Source organism: Leptonychotes weddellii, chromosome 4, assembly GCF_054177405.1.
Source record: "Leptonychotes weddellii isolate Sample4059 chromosome 4, ASM5417740v2, whole genome shotgun sequence".
NCBI classification, from domain to species: domain Eukaryota; kingdom Metazoa; phylum Chordata; class Mammalia; order Carnivora; family Phocidae; genus Leptonychotes; species Leptonychotes weddellii.
In genome coordinates, this window is record NC_138372.1 from 91,086,700 (window position 1) to 91,102,568 (window position 15,869).

At 39.6% G+C, this 15,869-nt stretch overlaps 2 protein-coding genes and 1 pseudogene across 9 annotated transcripts in view; 1 reads left to right on the plus strand and 2 right to left on the minus strand.

The window, feature by feature from the left end:
- WDR3 (WD repeat domain 3) overlaps nt 1–11,112 on the plus strand; it is a 35,605-nt gene extending 24,493 nt beyond the window's left edge. For all 3 annotated transcript variants that reach the window (XM_006745887.3, XM_031042019.2, XM_031042018.2), the window contains exons 21-27: nt 437–502; nt 1,010–1,102; nt 1,537–1,584; nt 2,477–2,520; nt 4,178–4,306; nt 6,262–6,355; nt 6,666–11,112. In XM_006745887.3, the coding sequence (XP_006745950.2) occupies nt 437–502; nt 1,010–1,102; nt 1,537–1,584; nt 2,477–2,520; nt 4,178–4,306; nt 6,262–6,355; nt 6,666–6,821 (630 nt within the window). In that variant the 3' untranslated portion in view covers nt 6,822–11,112. The remainder of the gene's footprint in view (nt 1–436; nt 503–1,009; nt 1,103–1,536; nt 1,585–2,476; nt 2,521–4,177; nt 4,307–6,261; nt 6,356–6,665) is intronic.
- SPAG17 (sperm associated antigen 17) overlaps nt 867–15,869 on the minus strand; it is a 218,826-nt gene continuing 203,823 nt past the window's right edge. For all 6 annotated transcript variants that reach the window (XM_081815775.1, XM_081815773.1, XM_081815772.1 and 3 more), the window contains one exon: nt 867–1,052. In XM_081815775.1, the coding sequence (XP_081671901.1) occupies nt 1,020–1,052 (33 nt within the window). In that variant the 3' untranslated portion in view covers nt 867–1,019. The remainder of the gene's footprint in view (nt 1,053–15,869) is intronic.
- Nucleotides 10,807–14,299, minus strand: LOC102738824 (V-type proton ATPase subunit D pseudogene; annotated as a pseudogene).

The following is a 15,869-nucleotide window of genomic DNA, read 5'->3' on the forward strand; positions in this document are numbered from 1 at the left end:
CTATCACCTAGCCACCCCCCCCCCCCCCACCTCCCTCCACTCCAGCAGCCCTCAGTTTGTTTCCTGAGATTAAGAGTCTCTTATGGTTTGTCTCCCTCTCTGGTTTCATCTTGTTTCATTTTTTTCCTCCCTTCCCCTATGATCCTCTGTCTTGTTTCCCAAATTCCTCAGATCAGAGAGATCATATGATACTTGTCTTTCTCTGATTGACTTATTTCGCTTAGCATAATAGAGGGTAGGATATTCTTATGATAATGAGTATAAAATACTTAATAGTGTCTGGCACTTATTAAGTACTCCATTAATGGTAGTTGGTAGCACCATGATAGCATTATCATAACATAGTGATGACTGCTCTTTTCTGGATATAAGATTAATTTATTGGTTCTTTAGTGCCTGTCAACAATATTGTCAAGGATCTCTTTGTTTCTGGCAGGTTCCAGGAGAGACTCAAGGTGACAATTACTTTACTGGAAAGAAAACTATTGAAACGGTCAAAGCAGTAAGTTGATATATATTCTGTATCTATATTTATAGATGTGTACATTTTTAAGGAGGATCCCAACTTTTTAGTGAAAGTTTTTATCAACCAGGTAGCCCTTTTATGGCAAAAAGTTGATGAAATTCATAGATAGAGCTCAGAACCTCTGTTGTCCTCCCTTATAACCAAGGACAGGAGTCATGTTGAATCGGCACATGGTTTCTAGAAAGGAAGGCTTGATCTCCTTGGAAGCAGCACCCCTCAGAGGTCCCGGGAGCTGCCCTACTCCATGTGTGCACATACATATGACCTCACCTGAACCCAAGACGCTTCGTCTCCTCCCTGTAAATTAAACAGAAAAAGAAACACCAGAGACATCATCACATGCTGTTCGGCACTCTCCTGGCACACATTTATTAAACCGATTCAAGCTAGCTGGTACTTTTCTAGTCAGGCCTTCCAGTTGCAGGGTTCCAGGATGCTGGGACACATGGTGATGACTTCTCTCCTTTGTCACCATCCACGTAGGCTGAGAGGATCATGGAGGCTGTCGAGCTATACCGAGAGGAGACTGCAAAAAGGAAGGAACACAAAGCCATTTGTAAAGCTGCAGGGAAAGAGGTGAGATAGTCCATGGAGTTACACTCTGAGAAACATGTATCCATAGAATTCCTGAGAAGAACACCATCGCTGTGGGAGTTACTGACTCAGATCAGGAAATGACATAAATGTGATAGAGTCTTTTCTAATTCAAATATTCGAAAGAAGGAGTCGAGGGGCTGTGAGGAGGGGACCTGGGTCTTAATACATTTGCAGACTGAGGTGCTTACCATATGGAGCAGAAACTGCTCCTGCAGGGTTTCGGACGCACCACAACCGTTACAGATTTCTAGATGAATTCTAGAAATTCTAGAATTGCCTGAACTCATTAGCACTATGGAAATTAAAAGGCCTGATATTTCTTGTATATTCTTTCAAAACTGTACTGTTGTCGCACTGCCTGTGACAAACACTGTCTTGTTTTATAATGACTTGATCTGATGATTTCTTCACAGGTTCCTCTTCCCATCAACCCCATCCTCATGGCTTATGGCAATATCTCTGTAAGTAGAGTGTCTACCAGTTCCCCCTTGGTTACTCAAAGGTTACTTTAAGGGACAAGAGAGGGACAGTAGGAAGTGCAGAGGAATGATTTGAGGCTGGATGCATCGGGAAAAACTTTGCCATTAACACTCTCTCCTGTCCTCTAGGATTTTGAGCGTTTCAAAAGGACCATTTTAGTGTAACTTCTAAGTCATCTGTTTTGGTTGGACTGGATTGGCATTCTCATCTTTTCTTCCTTTTTTTTTTAAGATTTTATCTATTTGTCAGAGAGCGAGAGAGCACAAGCAGGGGGAGAGGCGGAGGGAGAAGCAGGCTCCCCGCTGAGCAAGGAGCCCGATGAGGGACTCCATCCCAGGACTCTGGGATCATGACCTGAGCCCAAAGCAGACGCTTAGCCGACTGAGCCACCCAGACGTCCCGCATTCTCTTATTTTCTAGTGCTTATTTATGTTCAGTATCCAAAGCCCTCTGAAGATTCTCTTCATCTAACTGAACTTTGAAATTGAGGTTTTTGGAGGAAAACTTGACATAAACCAGTCAGATGAAGGAGGACAGAGAGAGAAATGTATGCTTATGTAGCAGTCTCCAGTTACTTAGTACTTTACTCACATGTGTCATTCATCATGGTCATCATGTGAGTCAGTGTAGCCTCATTTTACAGATGGGAAATTAGCCTGACTCACGGATAGAAGGGAACAGAGTTAGTTGGGAAGTGGTGGAGCTGGACTGTGAACCCACATGGGACAAACTCTAAGCCCATGCATGTATATTGCCATCCTAGAACACTGTTTCTCCTCTGAGTGGGATCCCTGGTTTTTAGATGGGAATTACAGATCTCCAGTAGAAACCAACCTAGAGTATCACTAAGGCTGTTATTTGCTTCCTTTATAGCCTTCAGCTTATGTGTTGGAGATTTTTAAAGGAATCAAGTCAAGGTAAGTCCCAGTGTGCAGTGACTATAATTTGTCAGCTAACAGCATTTATCGAATTCTTGTCTGACCATGAGATAAATAGAAGTTATAATTGATGGTTATTTTCCTTATAGGTTTAATTATGTCAACATTTTGGTGGAAAATAGTATATTATAATGTCTTTCTGAAGCAGAACTAGGAGGCTCCTCCTAAAGTATGAAGGGAGATGCTTTTAGAGACAAATGAAGGGTAGCCCTACTTTATATTATAGGTAATGAGATCATCATCAGTCACAAGTACCAACTGGTAACCTTTTTTGGTTATGTGTTTCCTTTGGCTTATTTTCTGTGTACATACACTATTGGAATTCTATGTATATAATTTTATATCCTTTTCTTTTTCACGGAATATTTCCTGAGCATTTGCTCAAGTTACAAATATTCTTCAAAAATACATTCGTTGAATTATGTCAAAACATTCCATTGTATGGATAATTACTGTTGGCTTTGCTTTTGTTTTTTTTTGCTGTTAATCAGTACTGCTTCAGTGAACACCTTTATATAGGAATCTTTGTCATAGCATAACAATAACTGTCAGTGGGCATGAGATTTTTAAAGGTTTGTGTTGCTGAATTACTTTCCAGAAAGTTTATAGTGATTTTGACCAGCCTTTAACAAATTCTTTTGCCAGGTTCAGAGGCAAAAGGTGGTATTATATTATTTTAATTTCTTTCAATTATTAGTGAAACAGAATTTTATATTTGTTGGCCATTTGTGTTTTTTCTGTGAATTTTTAGTTACTTTTCCTTTCTTATACTGTTCAGTAGTTTCTTACTGGTTTTAAGAATTTTTGTATCTTTTGTCATATATTTTTAAAATAATGTTTCTTGTTTGTGATTTACCCTTGGATTTTATTTATGAGTTTTACCTACTTAAAAGTTATTTTCATAACTTTTCTTAATCTCTAAATCTGTCCCTTACAACAAGAAATAAATACACTATCTGAGGATCTGAAACTTCCCTGGAGAAATGTAAATCAAAATTTAAATTAATGGAAGTGTTGTGCATTCCTAGAAAGGAAGATTCTATGTTCTAAAGATATAGGTTTTTGTTTTTTGTTTTTTTTTTAAATTAGTTCATAGGTTTGTGAGCCCGGTTGAAAACCTCTTGAGATTTGGAATTGGAGTTGATGAAATGATGCTAGAACTAGGTCAAGAAAAATAAAACAAACCAGAAGAAAACAAGAGAGAGCTATCCTCCTAAATTAAAAAGCTATAAAATTAACAAAACTAAAACACTACAGGATTGTTGTTAGAATCAATCATTAAAACAGACTTGAAAGCCCTGAAACAGAGTCTCATATGTCTCAATGTATGGCAAAAAGAAGTATATAAAGATGGAATATTCAACAAAAGACTTTGGATAAATAATTTCTCCAAAAAAAAAAAGTTAGATTCTCCTATCATGCCATGGACCAGAATGCATCAAATAGGTTAAAATATTAAATATAAAAAATATTGAAAAGAGGGAACCATCCAGAATATAGATGAATAGTTAATTTAACCCTGAATGGGTAAGATCTGTTCAAATATAAAAGCAGGAGGAAAAAAATAGTAAAAGATTTAAAAATTGAGCATGTTGAGAAATGTGACATTTTTAATGCTTATTCTCTTCTTCTTCAGTGAGCTGGAAGAGTCTCTGCTTGTGCTACCTTTTTCTTATGTCCCGGACATCCTTAAGCTCTTTAATGAATTCATCCAGCTGGGCTCTGATATTGAACTTCTGTGTAGGTGCCTCTTCTTTCTGCTCAGGTAACATCCTTTCCAAAGAATACTGTGTCTGCTCCGCCTGAGTGTGCTCTGGTGCTACTTGAACTAATGGTATCAATGCTCTGGGATTAAGAAATCTGATGTTTCAGACTGAGAGAGTTACAGGATTTCATTGCTTTGGGACATAAATTGTTATCCTGCGGAATCAGTCTTGTCCTTACACAAGGAGAGTGATGGCCCACCTCTTTAAGTCACAAGACAGAGCATCGCTCAGGGATGCTTGCGTCAGCATAGGTCTCTGGGTTGCAGTAGCTCTGATCCTTGTCTGTTTGCTGAGAGCCCATTACTGAATGGCCAATTGGCCTCATTTGTTGTGTCTTTTTAACTGTGTAAGCAAAATGATTTAGTTTTGTCCTCATAACAGCATCATAAGGAATGGTGCCTTTACTTTTCAGGTCTCTGTAGAAACAAATGGAAAAGTAAGGGCATACAGGGAGGGAAGGAAGAAACATGCTTATTGGATTATTCTTAAATATGAACATTTCCTCTTAGTGTGTAATTGAGAAGAATATATTTATAAGAGTTTAAGAATATACTCTTCTTGAATCCTGTTCTCTGCCCCTCAGTCTTCAGCTGTTAGAGCAGAGAACAGAAACAGAGAGATTGAACACTCTAAAATGCTCTTAATGAAGATAAAATACAAACTGATCAGCCAATACCAAATAGTTAAAAAAAAAAGGCCCAAACAGGTATATTTCATGAATTGAATTTGCCTCGATCTATTTTCATGCTTCTTTTTTTTTTTTTTTTAAGATTTTATTTATTTATTCATGAGAGACAGAGAGAGAGAGAGGTAGAGGGAGAAGCAGGCTCCCAAGGAGCAGAGAGCCCGATGCGGGACTCGATCCTAGGACCGCGGGACCATGACCTGAGCCGAAGGCAGACGCTTAACCATCTGAGCCACCCAGGCGCCCTATTTTCATGCTTTTTAATCCTCTGTTCCTTTTATTCCATCAGGATAGTAGCAAAAGAAGAACAGTGATATGTTTATAGTATTCTTTTGCCATATTTATAATTCTGGGCAAGTCCTGAGGCCTGCAGTTGGTACTCAACAATGTTACTAAAAATTTCTTACCGCTGTGGCATCTGTACTATTGAAATCAGGGTTACTCATTCTAAGTGAGACACCATGAGGGCTTCTGGCACATCAGAGGGGTCACGGATGGGGAGGCCCATACAAGTAGCTGTGGCAGGTCACAGGTGAGCTTGAGGATGTGCACCAAGGAACGTAAGTTCATGGACATCATCTTGGTACTCTAGGTCGGAGTCTGACTCTCTGATCAGGGACTCTTTTTTGCTGTGGCTTCACTAGAAATATTAATAAACCTTTGTTGAGGGCGCCTGGGTGGCTCAGTCGTTAAGCGTCTGCCTTCGGCTCAGGTCATGATCCCAGGGTCCTGGAATCGAGCCCCACATTGGGCTCCTTGCTCCACGGGAAGCCTGCTTCTCCCTCTCCCACTCTTCATGCTTGTGTTCCCTCTCTCGCTGTCTCTCTCTCTGTCAAATAAATAAATAAAATCTTTAAAAAAAAAAAAAAATAAAAAATAAATAAATAAACCTTTGTTGAGTTAATATTTCTTAGAGAGTTCATTTCTCTGAGCTTTCCATAAAATACCATTTTCAGAGTCTGTGGCCGCATGGTAAATGGCTGCGAAAAGAGCCAGCTTTGCAAATGAGTTGAATGTGTCATAACTTTTACGATAGTAGTGTTAAAATTGACAGATAAAACTGAGTAGCAGGGAAGAAACATCTTTAGCTATTTTTGCCAGAACCATTTCTATACTGCCATAATGATATGGTGAAATGAATCTTTTTCTCTTGTGTTTTGTTTTGTTTTGTTTTACTTTGATATTGTCTATTTGCTTTTCTAGAAGGGGTAAGCAGAGCCAGAACCACTACCTCTCTTTGTAATGTGACTGTTTTGTTTTTCTTACTAGAATTCACTTCGGGCAGATCACTAGTAACCAAATGCTTGTGCCAGTGATTGAAAAGTTAAAGGAAACAACCATTTCAAAAGTCAGCCAAGTCCGGGTAGGTATCCCTGTAGAAGTACAGTAACGAGGGGGAAATCCTAGTGTGTGACCTAGAAGTAGCATAGGGAGCTGTGCCTTGTCTTTGGTGGTATTGACCAGACATATATCAGTATTTGAGAGAAGATTTTCATTGGAGCTGGTAGGAATAGAGAGAAGAAAACAAAACCAAACCAGAAAGACCTTGGACAAGGAGGGATGAGTAAGAACACCTGAAGCACTGGTTCTCCTGACTTGCTTATGCTGCTGTATTGAACTGAAGTGAAAGAAAGGTCATTTAATCTTTCTTATATCCCCCCCCAACTCCCCAGGATGTTATTGGCTTCAACATGGCAGGTCTTGAATATCTCAAGAGGGAATGCGAGGCAAAAAGTGAAGTTATGTTTTTTGCTGATGCGACCAGCCAGTTGGAAGAAAAGAAGAGGAAGAGGAAAAAGAGGGAGAAGCTAATTTTAACATATACTTAGAACTCAAATGTGGTGCCCTTTTCTTTTTATTTAAAAGGACTTCTAAACTAAGCAGTGGAATTGGTGTCAACTTGGAAATAACCAAGTAACAGAGCTTGTTGTGTTACAGAAGATGTCAGGATGTGGTTCCCAGCTTTGCCTGAGGAAATGCCCAGTGTGGGACTGTGGGCTCTATTTCTGGGCTTACGGCTTGATAGTTTAAAATCTCTCTGTGCCCTCGAAGGTTGAGCCCTTCAGGAGTTGTTCCCATTATATTCTAGTAGGGAACACCGAACTTTTTTTTATTAGTTTTTGACTAGAGCTGAAATGAACATTTCTAAAGTTTTTCTTATTTCTGTGATAACAGAAGATTTAATGATGTGTTACTCTTTGTATTATGTCTTACCGCCTACAGAGACTGTATCAGGTGCACAATTGATTGCCCTCTCCCATTAAATGCAGAGTTGTGGACCTACAGAGCTAAAAAGGACCATAAAAATTCTCTAGAACATCCTCCTTTAACTTCACCTCTTAGAGGTGGTTATATCTGTATATAAAAATATCTAATTGCTAATTTTTTCTACTTGTCTAGTTGTTTCTAATTAAAGTGTAGTCAAGCTGAGATGCCTTGCTGGGCTTCTGGGTGATTAATACCATAGACATACATACATATGTATATGCATGGTAAGAGTTTGGGGAGGTGGGAATATTTTAGAAGAAATGGACACATTCCTTTGGGCCTGGCTTCTCTTTGTGGGAAGTTTTTAAGTTGCTACTCCAACTTCGTTGCAGTTCTGTGCAGATTTCTCTGTCATCTTTTTGTTGTTGTTGTTGTTGTTGTTGTTTTAAGATCTATTTAAATTCCAGTTAGTTAATATACAGTATAATATTAGTCACACATCCAGCACATCGATTCAGCACTTCCATACAACATCTGGTCCTCATCACAAGTGCCCTCCTTAATCCCCATCACCTTCACCCCCCCACCCCCTCACCCCCCTCCCCTCCAGTAACCATCAGTTTGTTCTCTATAGTTAAGAGTCTGTTTCTTGGTTTGTCTCTTTTGTCCCCCCTTTTGGTCTTTTGTTTTGTTTCTTAAATTTCACATATGAATAAAATCATATGGTATTTGTCTTTCCCTAACTGACTTTTGCTTAACGTAATACTGTCTAAATCCATCCATGTTGTTGCAAATGGCACGATTTCATTCTTTTTTATGGCTGAGTAATATTCCATTGTGTGTGTATATACCATATCTTTATTTTTTCATCAGTCAATGGACACTTGGTCTGTTTCCAGATTTGGCATGTATCCCTTTGAATTAGTATTTTTGTATCCTTTGGGTAAATACCCAGTAGTGCAATTGCTGGATCATAGGGTAGTTCTATTTTTAATTTTTTGAAGAAGCTCCATACTGTTTTCCAGAGTGGCTGCCCCAGTTTGCATTCCCACCAACAGTGCAAGAGGGTTCTTCTTTCTCCTCATTCCTGTCAACACTTCTTGTTTCTTGTGTTGTTATTTTAGCCACTCTGACGGGTGTGAGGTAATATCTCATTGTGGTTTTGATTCACATTTCTCTGATAGTAAGTGATGTTGAGCATCTTTTCATGTGTTGGCCATCTGTATGTCTTTGGAAAACTATTCATGTCTTCTGCACATTTTTAAATTGGATTAGTTGTTTTGGGGTGTTGAATTTGATAAGTTCTTTATATATTTTGGATACTAACCCTTTGTCTGATAAGGCATTTGCAAATATCTTCTCTCATTCTGTTGGTTGCCCTTTAGTTTTGTCAGCTTTTTCCTTCACTGTGCAGAAGCTTTTATTTTGATGTAGTCCCAGTAGTTTATTTTTGCTTTTATTTCCCTTGCCTCAGGAGACATATCTAGAAAGAAGTTGCTGTGGCTGATGTCAAAGAGGTTACTGCCTGTGTTTTCCTCCAGGATTTTGATGGTTTCCTGTCTCACATTTAGGTCTTTAATCCATTTTGAATTGATTTTTATGTTTGGTGTAAGAAAGTGGTCCAGTTTCTTTCTTTTGCGTGTTTCTGCCTGGTTTTCCCAACACCACTTGTTAAAGAGACCATCTTTTGCCATTGGATGTTCTTACCTGCTTTGTCAAAGATTAATTGACCATATAGTTGTGGGTTCATTTCTGGGTTTTCTCTTCTGTTCTATTGCTCTATGTGTCTATTTTTGTGCCAGTACCATACCTAGGTATCTTGTTTTTGGTGCAGTTGTAAATGGGATCGATTCCTTGATTTCTCTTTCTGCTGCGTCGTTATTGGTGTATAGAAATGCAACAGGTTTCTGACATTGATTTTGTATCCTGCAACTCTACTGAATTTGTTTATCAGTCCTAGCAGTTTTTTATTGGAGTCTTTCAGGTTTTCTGATAGAGTATCATGTCATCTGCAAATAGTGAAAGTTTTACTTCTTCCTTGTTAATTTGGATGACTTTTATTTCTTTTTGTTGTCTGATTGCTATGGCTAGAACTTCAGTACTATGTTGAATAAAAGTGGTGAGAGTAGACATCCCTGTCGTGTTCCTGACCATAGAGGAAAAGCTCTCAGTTTTTCCCATTGAGGATGATATTAACTGTGGGTTTTTCATATATGGTCTTTATTATGTTGAAATATGTTCCCTCTAAACTTGCTTTGTTGAGGGTTTTTATCATGAATTGATGTACTTTGTCAAATGCTTTTTCTGCATCTATTGAAAGGCTCATATGGTTCTTATCCTTTCTTTTATTAATGTGGTGTATCACGTTGATTGATTTGTGAATATGTTGAACCACCCTTGCAGCCCAGGAATAAATCCTACTTGATCGTGGTGAATGATTCTTTTAATGTACTGTTGGATTCAGTTTGCTAGTATTTTTTTTTTTTTTTGAGAATTTTTGCATCCATGTTCATCAGGGATATTGGCCTATAGTTCTCTTTTTTAGTGGAGTCTTTATCTGGTTTTGGTATCAGGGTAATGCTGGCCTCATAGAATGGATTTGGAAGTTTTCCTTCCTCTTCCATTTTTTGGAACAGCTTGAGAAGAATAGGTATTAATTCTTTAAATGTTTGGTAGAATTCCCCTGTGAAGCCATCTGGCCCTGGACTTTTATCAGTCTGTTCAAGTTTTCTATTCTTGTTTCAGTTTTGGTAGTTTATGTTTCTAGAAATTTATCCATTTCTTCCAGGTTGTCCAGTTTGTTGGCATATGATTTTTCATAATATTCTCTTATAATTGTTATTTCTCCTCTCTCATTTGTGATTTTGAGTCCTTTCTCTTTTTTTCTTGATGTGTCTGGCTAGAGGTTTATCAATTTTATTGATTTTTTTCAGAGAACCAGCTCCTACTTTTATCAATCTATTTTTTTTTAGTTTCTTTTTTGTTATTGTTGTTAAGATTTTATTTATTTATTTGACAGAGAGAGACATGGTGAGAGAGGGGAACACAAGCAGGGGGAATGGGAGAGGGAGAAGCAGGCTTCCCGCGGAGCAGGGAGCTCAGTGCAGGACTCGATCCCAGGACCCTGGGATCATGACCTGAGCCGAAGACAGATGCTTAACAACTGAGCCACCCAGGCGCCCCTGTTTTGTTTTTGTTTTTTTTTAGTTTATATATCACTTATTTCTGCTCTAATTTTTATTATTTCCCTTATGCTGGTTAGGCTTCATTTGTTGTTCTTTTTCCAGCTCCTTTAGGTGTAAGGTTAGGTTGTTTATTTGAAATTTTTCTTGCTTCTTGAGGTAGGCCTGTATTGCTATGTGCTTCCCTCTTAGGACCACTTTTGCTGCATCCCAAAGGTTTTGGACTGTTACAGTTTTGTTTTCATTTGTTGCCATGTATTTTTGATTTCCTGGTTAACCCATTTATTGTTTAGTAGCATGTTTTTTAACCTCCATGTATTTGTGGTCTTTCCACATTTTTTCCTGTGGTTGACTTCTAGTTTCATAGTATTGTGGTCAGAAAAGGTGGGTATGATCTCAATCTTTTTGCTTTTGTTGAAGCCTGTTTTGTGACCTAATATGTGATCTGTTCTGGAGAAGGTTCCATGTGCACTTGAAACGAATGTGTATTCTGCTTTAGGATGGAATGTTCTGAATATATCTGTTAAGTCCATCTGGTGCAGTGCATCACTCAAAGCCATTGTTTCCTTGTTGGTTTTCTGTTTAGGTGATCTGTCCATTAATGTAAGTGGGGTATTAAAGTCGCCTACTATTATGTGTTATTATCCATATAGTTCTTTTATGTTTGTTATTAATTGTTTTATATATTGGGCTTCTCCCAATTTGGGGGCATAAATATTTACAATTGTTATATCTTCTTTTTTTTTCATTTTTAAATCATTTTACTCTTTATACCGTAATCACATTAAAATTGGCAGAACTCCCATGACCGACAGGACAGAGACCTGTCAGGCAAGGCAAATAGTGAAGGTTTCATAAAGCTGGAGAGAAGTACCAGGGTTCCACAAGATGGCCGCAGCGATCTCAGACAACAGTGCCACGGTGTTGGTGTCGGAGCAGGTGGGAACACAGGCGGCCACAGCCATAGCTGGCCTGAGGCCACTGCTGTTTCCTAACGGGGATTTCCTAACATGCTTGGAAAGCAGATCACTTGAACAGAAGTGCATGGAGCAGGGTACTGCTTCTGCTGAATAAATTCTACAGGTTCCTGGGCAGGGTCTACAAATCTCATGTGATAAATGGTTGCTGAATTAGGATTTTGCAAAGGTAGTCCCATAACCAACATCCAGGGAAATTTTACCACCAGTGAAATTCTTAGGCCAAAAAATAAATAGCCACACATACCAAACCTACACACCGTGAATTAAAATGGTGCCATGTTAGGGCTTATGAAAGAACCAGAGCAGGAAAGATTATTCAAACAGAAGATCCTCATCCTTCTCTTCAGCCAAAAGATTAGCAGGCTCCATCACCTCACCAGCTGCCCTCCGTTGCTCCAAGTCTTTCTCTGATTTTTCCTTGAGAATCTTTTTCTTCTCCTGTATTTTCTTTAATCTATAGAACTCTTCTCGCTTGCTCTCATCCAGCTCTGTGATGATGTAAGCGAGCATATGTTCAATACGGGGAATGATGACGCGTTCAATGGCATTGACACGCTTGTCGCTTATCTTAATGGCTTCATCCAAAGTAACAAAGGAAGTCTGAAGCGAAGCTAGTTCCATCAGTAACTCCACTGCTTTGGCATAGTTCCTCTTTAATTTCACCAGCTGCTCCCCACCTCTGGCTAAACCAGTCAGTTCATAACTGTCAGTTCCTTCATGGTAATGTTCAAACACTGGCAAAGTAACACCTGCTACGTTATCTTTCTTAGCTCAGATCTTCACTTGGGCTTTATTTACATTTTGGATAACTGTGGTGCTGAAATCCCCTGCTGTGAACTTGGCCTCAGCAAGTGAAAAGGCAGCCTCTCTCATCACTTCACCCATCAACATTTTAGTCTCTATTATCTTCTTTAGGATCTGTCGAAATCAAAGAGTTAAGGCATCAGATTTTTTCTTCAGGAGGTTTCGACTTGTCTGTGCTCCTTTTAATCGAGCCTTCATGATGGTCTGTGCCATGCGTGAGGGAAAGATTTCAATTCGGTCTTTGCCCGACATTCTGACAATGATAGTTTGGCTTGGATCCCTCGCCGGGCAGACGAGGCTGCAACAGTCTCAGCCACAGGGTCGTCCTCTCTTGTTATATCTTCTTATTGGGTTGTCCCCTTTGTCTGTTTTTATAGCCTTTGTGTTTTTAGAGTCTTTGTAAGTCTGGTTTGTTCAATAGATGCATTGGTACTCTGGCTTTCTTTTGACATCCATTTGCGTGGTAAATACTTCCCTGCCTCCTCACTTTGAATCTGCAGGTGTCTTTAGGTCTAAAATGAGTCTCTTGTAGGCAGCATATAAAGGAGGTTTTTTTTTATCTGTTTTGACACCCTGTGTCTTTTGATTGGAGTGTTTAGTCCATTTACATTCAAAGTAATTATTGATAGACATGTATTTATTGCCATTTTATTATTTTCTCGTTTCTGGAGATTTTCTCTGATCCTTTCTCGCCTTTGTCACTTTTGGTCTCTCCTTTGCACTCACAGTCCCCTTTAATATTTCTTGCAGAGCTGGTTTAGTGGCCACAGATTCCTTTCATTTTTGTCAGGGAAGCTTTTTCTCTCCTTCTATTCTGAACGATAGCTTTGCTGGATGGAGTATTTTTGGCTGCAGATTTTTCCCATTCAGCACTTTTGAATATATCATGCCACTCTCTTCTGGCTTGCCATATTTCTGTTGAGAAATCAGCTAGCCTTATGGGTTTTCCCTTGTAAGTTAGAGACTTTTGTCTTGTTGCTTTTAAGATTTTTTTTCTTTATTACTATATTTTGCAAATTTAGTTACAACATGTCTTAGTGTTGACCTGCTTTTATTGATTTGTTGGGAGTTCTCTGTTCCTCCTGAATCTGGATATCTGTTTCCTTCCCCAGATTAGGGAAGTCTTCTTCTCTTATTTCTTGAAATAAATTTTCTGCCCCCTTTTCTCTCTCTTCCTCTTCTGGAACACCTATGGATACAAATATTATTATGTTTGATGGAGTCACTAAGTTCCCTAAGTCTACTCTCATGTTCCATATTCTTTTTCTCTTTTTTCAGCTTCTTTATTTTCCCTTATTTTCTCTTCTCACTCAGTAATTCATTCCTCTGTTTCTTCCAGCCTGCTTGTCATCGCATCAAGCCTGTTTCCAATCTCATTTATTGCATTTTTCATTTCTGATTCTTTTTCAACTCCTTTATCTCTGTAGTAAGGGTCTCACTGATATCTTCTATTCTTTTCTCAAGCCCAGTGAGTATTCTTATGATTGTTGTTTAAATTTTCCATCAGTTATGTTACTTATATCTCTTTTGCTTTGATCTCTGGCCGTGGCCTTATCTTGTTCTTTCATTTGGGATAAATTACCCCGTCTTGGCATTTTGTCTAGTCTCTGCCTTTTCCTGTGTGTTAGAAAAGCCAGTTAGGTTTCCTGCCCCTGGTAATGGCCTTTATGAAAAGGAGGTCATGTAGTACCCCGAGCCTGGTGCTTCAGGGAGTGTCTCCAGTGTGTGCTGCCTGCACTCTGCTGTTGTGTTTTGGCTGTTCTGTCTTTTAGGCCAATCGTCTGCAGAGGCTCTCCTTGCCTGCTGTGGACAGTGTTTGGTTCCTGGCCTGAATGTGGTGAGTTTTAACTCGGTGTGCTCTGGTCTGCTTATGAAATGAATCCTGATACCACTTCCACAGAGGCGCTGCAGAACTCTCTGGTGGGGAGATGTAGTGTGGGCAGGGGTTTGTGCTGGTCTTCTGGGGTAGTGGCCCACCACGCTTGGACTGAGGCAAGCTTGACTAAGAAGGCAGTCCTAAGAGCTCAAGAGTGTGCGGTTTCATGTAAGCAAGTTGGACAGCCAGTGTCAGTGCTGGGCTGCTTCCTTCGGGTGGTTCTGTGTTTATGCTGAGGGGTGGTGGAGGGAAATGGCACCAGCCAGCTCCTTTGTTCCCAGAGAGGTGTCTCTGAATGTTGATAATCCCCCGCCACCCCCCCATGTCCCAGGCATTTTTTCACATGGCTCTTTCCATGCTGTCTGCACCCAGGCTGTTTTCCTGCCTTCTCTTCTGGAGCAGCACGGTGCCCTCTGGGCTCTATCCCAGCCAAGCCTGCTGACCTTTAAAACTCCAGGCTTTAAGCTCCACTGGTTGCAAGAACTCACAAAATTAACCCCTTGTCATTTTCCAGGCCAGTGGCTTCCAGGAAATATCCCCTGGTGTGTTCCACTGGCTGTTCCTCTCTCTTGCCCTTCTCCACGACCACAGCTCCCTCCCTGCCAGAGCAACCATCATTCATTTCTCCCCTAAAACACAGCTCCACACTTCCTGCTTCTTCGATGGGCCTCTTCTATCCCTTTGGCTGTGGAGTTTGTTCTGTCAGTCTTAAGGTCGATTTCTGGGGTATTTATGCTGATTTTATCATTATCTAGTTGTGTTTGTTGGACAAGATAAGCCTAGGGTCCTCCTACTCCACCGCCATCTTCTTTTCTTTCTCTGTGTCTTCTTGAGTCAGTTTCAGTGGTTGGTGTCCTGTGAATTTGTCCATTTCATTTAAGGCGCTGTGTTGTGGTGCCACCATTTTTTTTTGCCAGTCTCAGAGCTGCAGTTCTTGTGGTGTGGTTATCCGAGGGTCCCTAGCCACAAGTCTAGTACTATTCCTGACCATAACAACACAGTCAATGAAGTAAGGTAAGGAACATGGTGGTATTATTTGTTGTGCAGAATGTAAGTAAAGATTATTTTAGCATATAGTTCCTGAAGCTTAAGTATGAAAAGGTAAGAGAAGAGATAGTATGGTGGATTCTAGGTGCTTCTAGTCTGAAGAAGCAGCCTTTTCTATAAGCGTCTGTTCCTGCCACTAGAGAGAGGAGTTAGTTACCTATTGAAAGATATCCTAATTCTTGAATGAACAAAGGCTGAATCCATATTATGTCTGTGCTTCTTGGAAGTGTTCATCAGAAAATAGGAAACTGCAGCATTTCCCATTAATGTTTTTGATGTTTTCCAAACCAAAACAAGATCAGGAGGGTACTCTACTTGTATTTAAAAGTGTTGCTTTCCCATAGCTTTGCCATCAGTTAACATGGATTGTAGCAGGGAATTTAAAGGTGTTTCTGTCTGGTAGGTATTACACAAATCAAAGAGAAGGAGAGCTTATGACAGATGAAATGATGTGTATCGGAAGTGACTGAGCTCTAACTTTTGGTCAAAATACTTGAAACTCCTTAACCCTAAAGGTTTAAGGTTAACCGGTCAGTTAAAAAGTTAATTTTAGGGGTACCTGGGTAGCTCAGTTGTGGGATCAAGCCCCTCGTCAGGCTCCATGCTCTGCAGAGTTTGCTTTAGATTCTTTCTCCCTCTCCCTCTGCCCCTCCCTGCTTGTGCTCTCTCTCTCTAAAAGTAATACATAAAATCTTAAAAAAACCAGTAAACTTTAAAATTTTAAGCCAAGCCAGTTTCTAGTCATTAAGTCAGCATTTATTTTTTTTTATTTTATTTTAT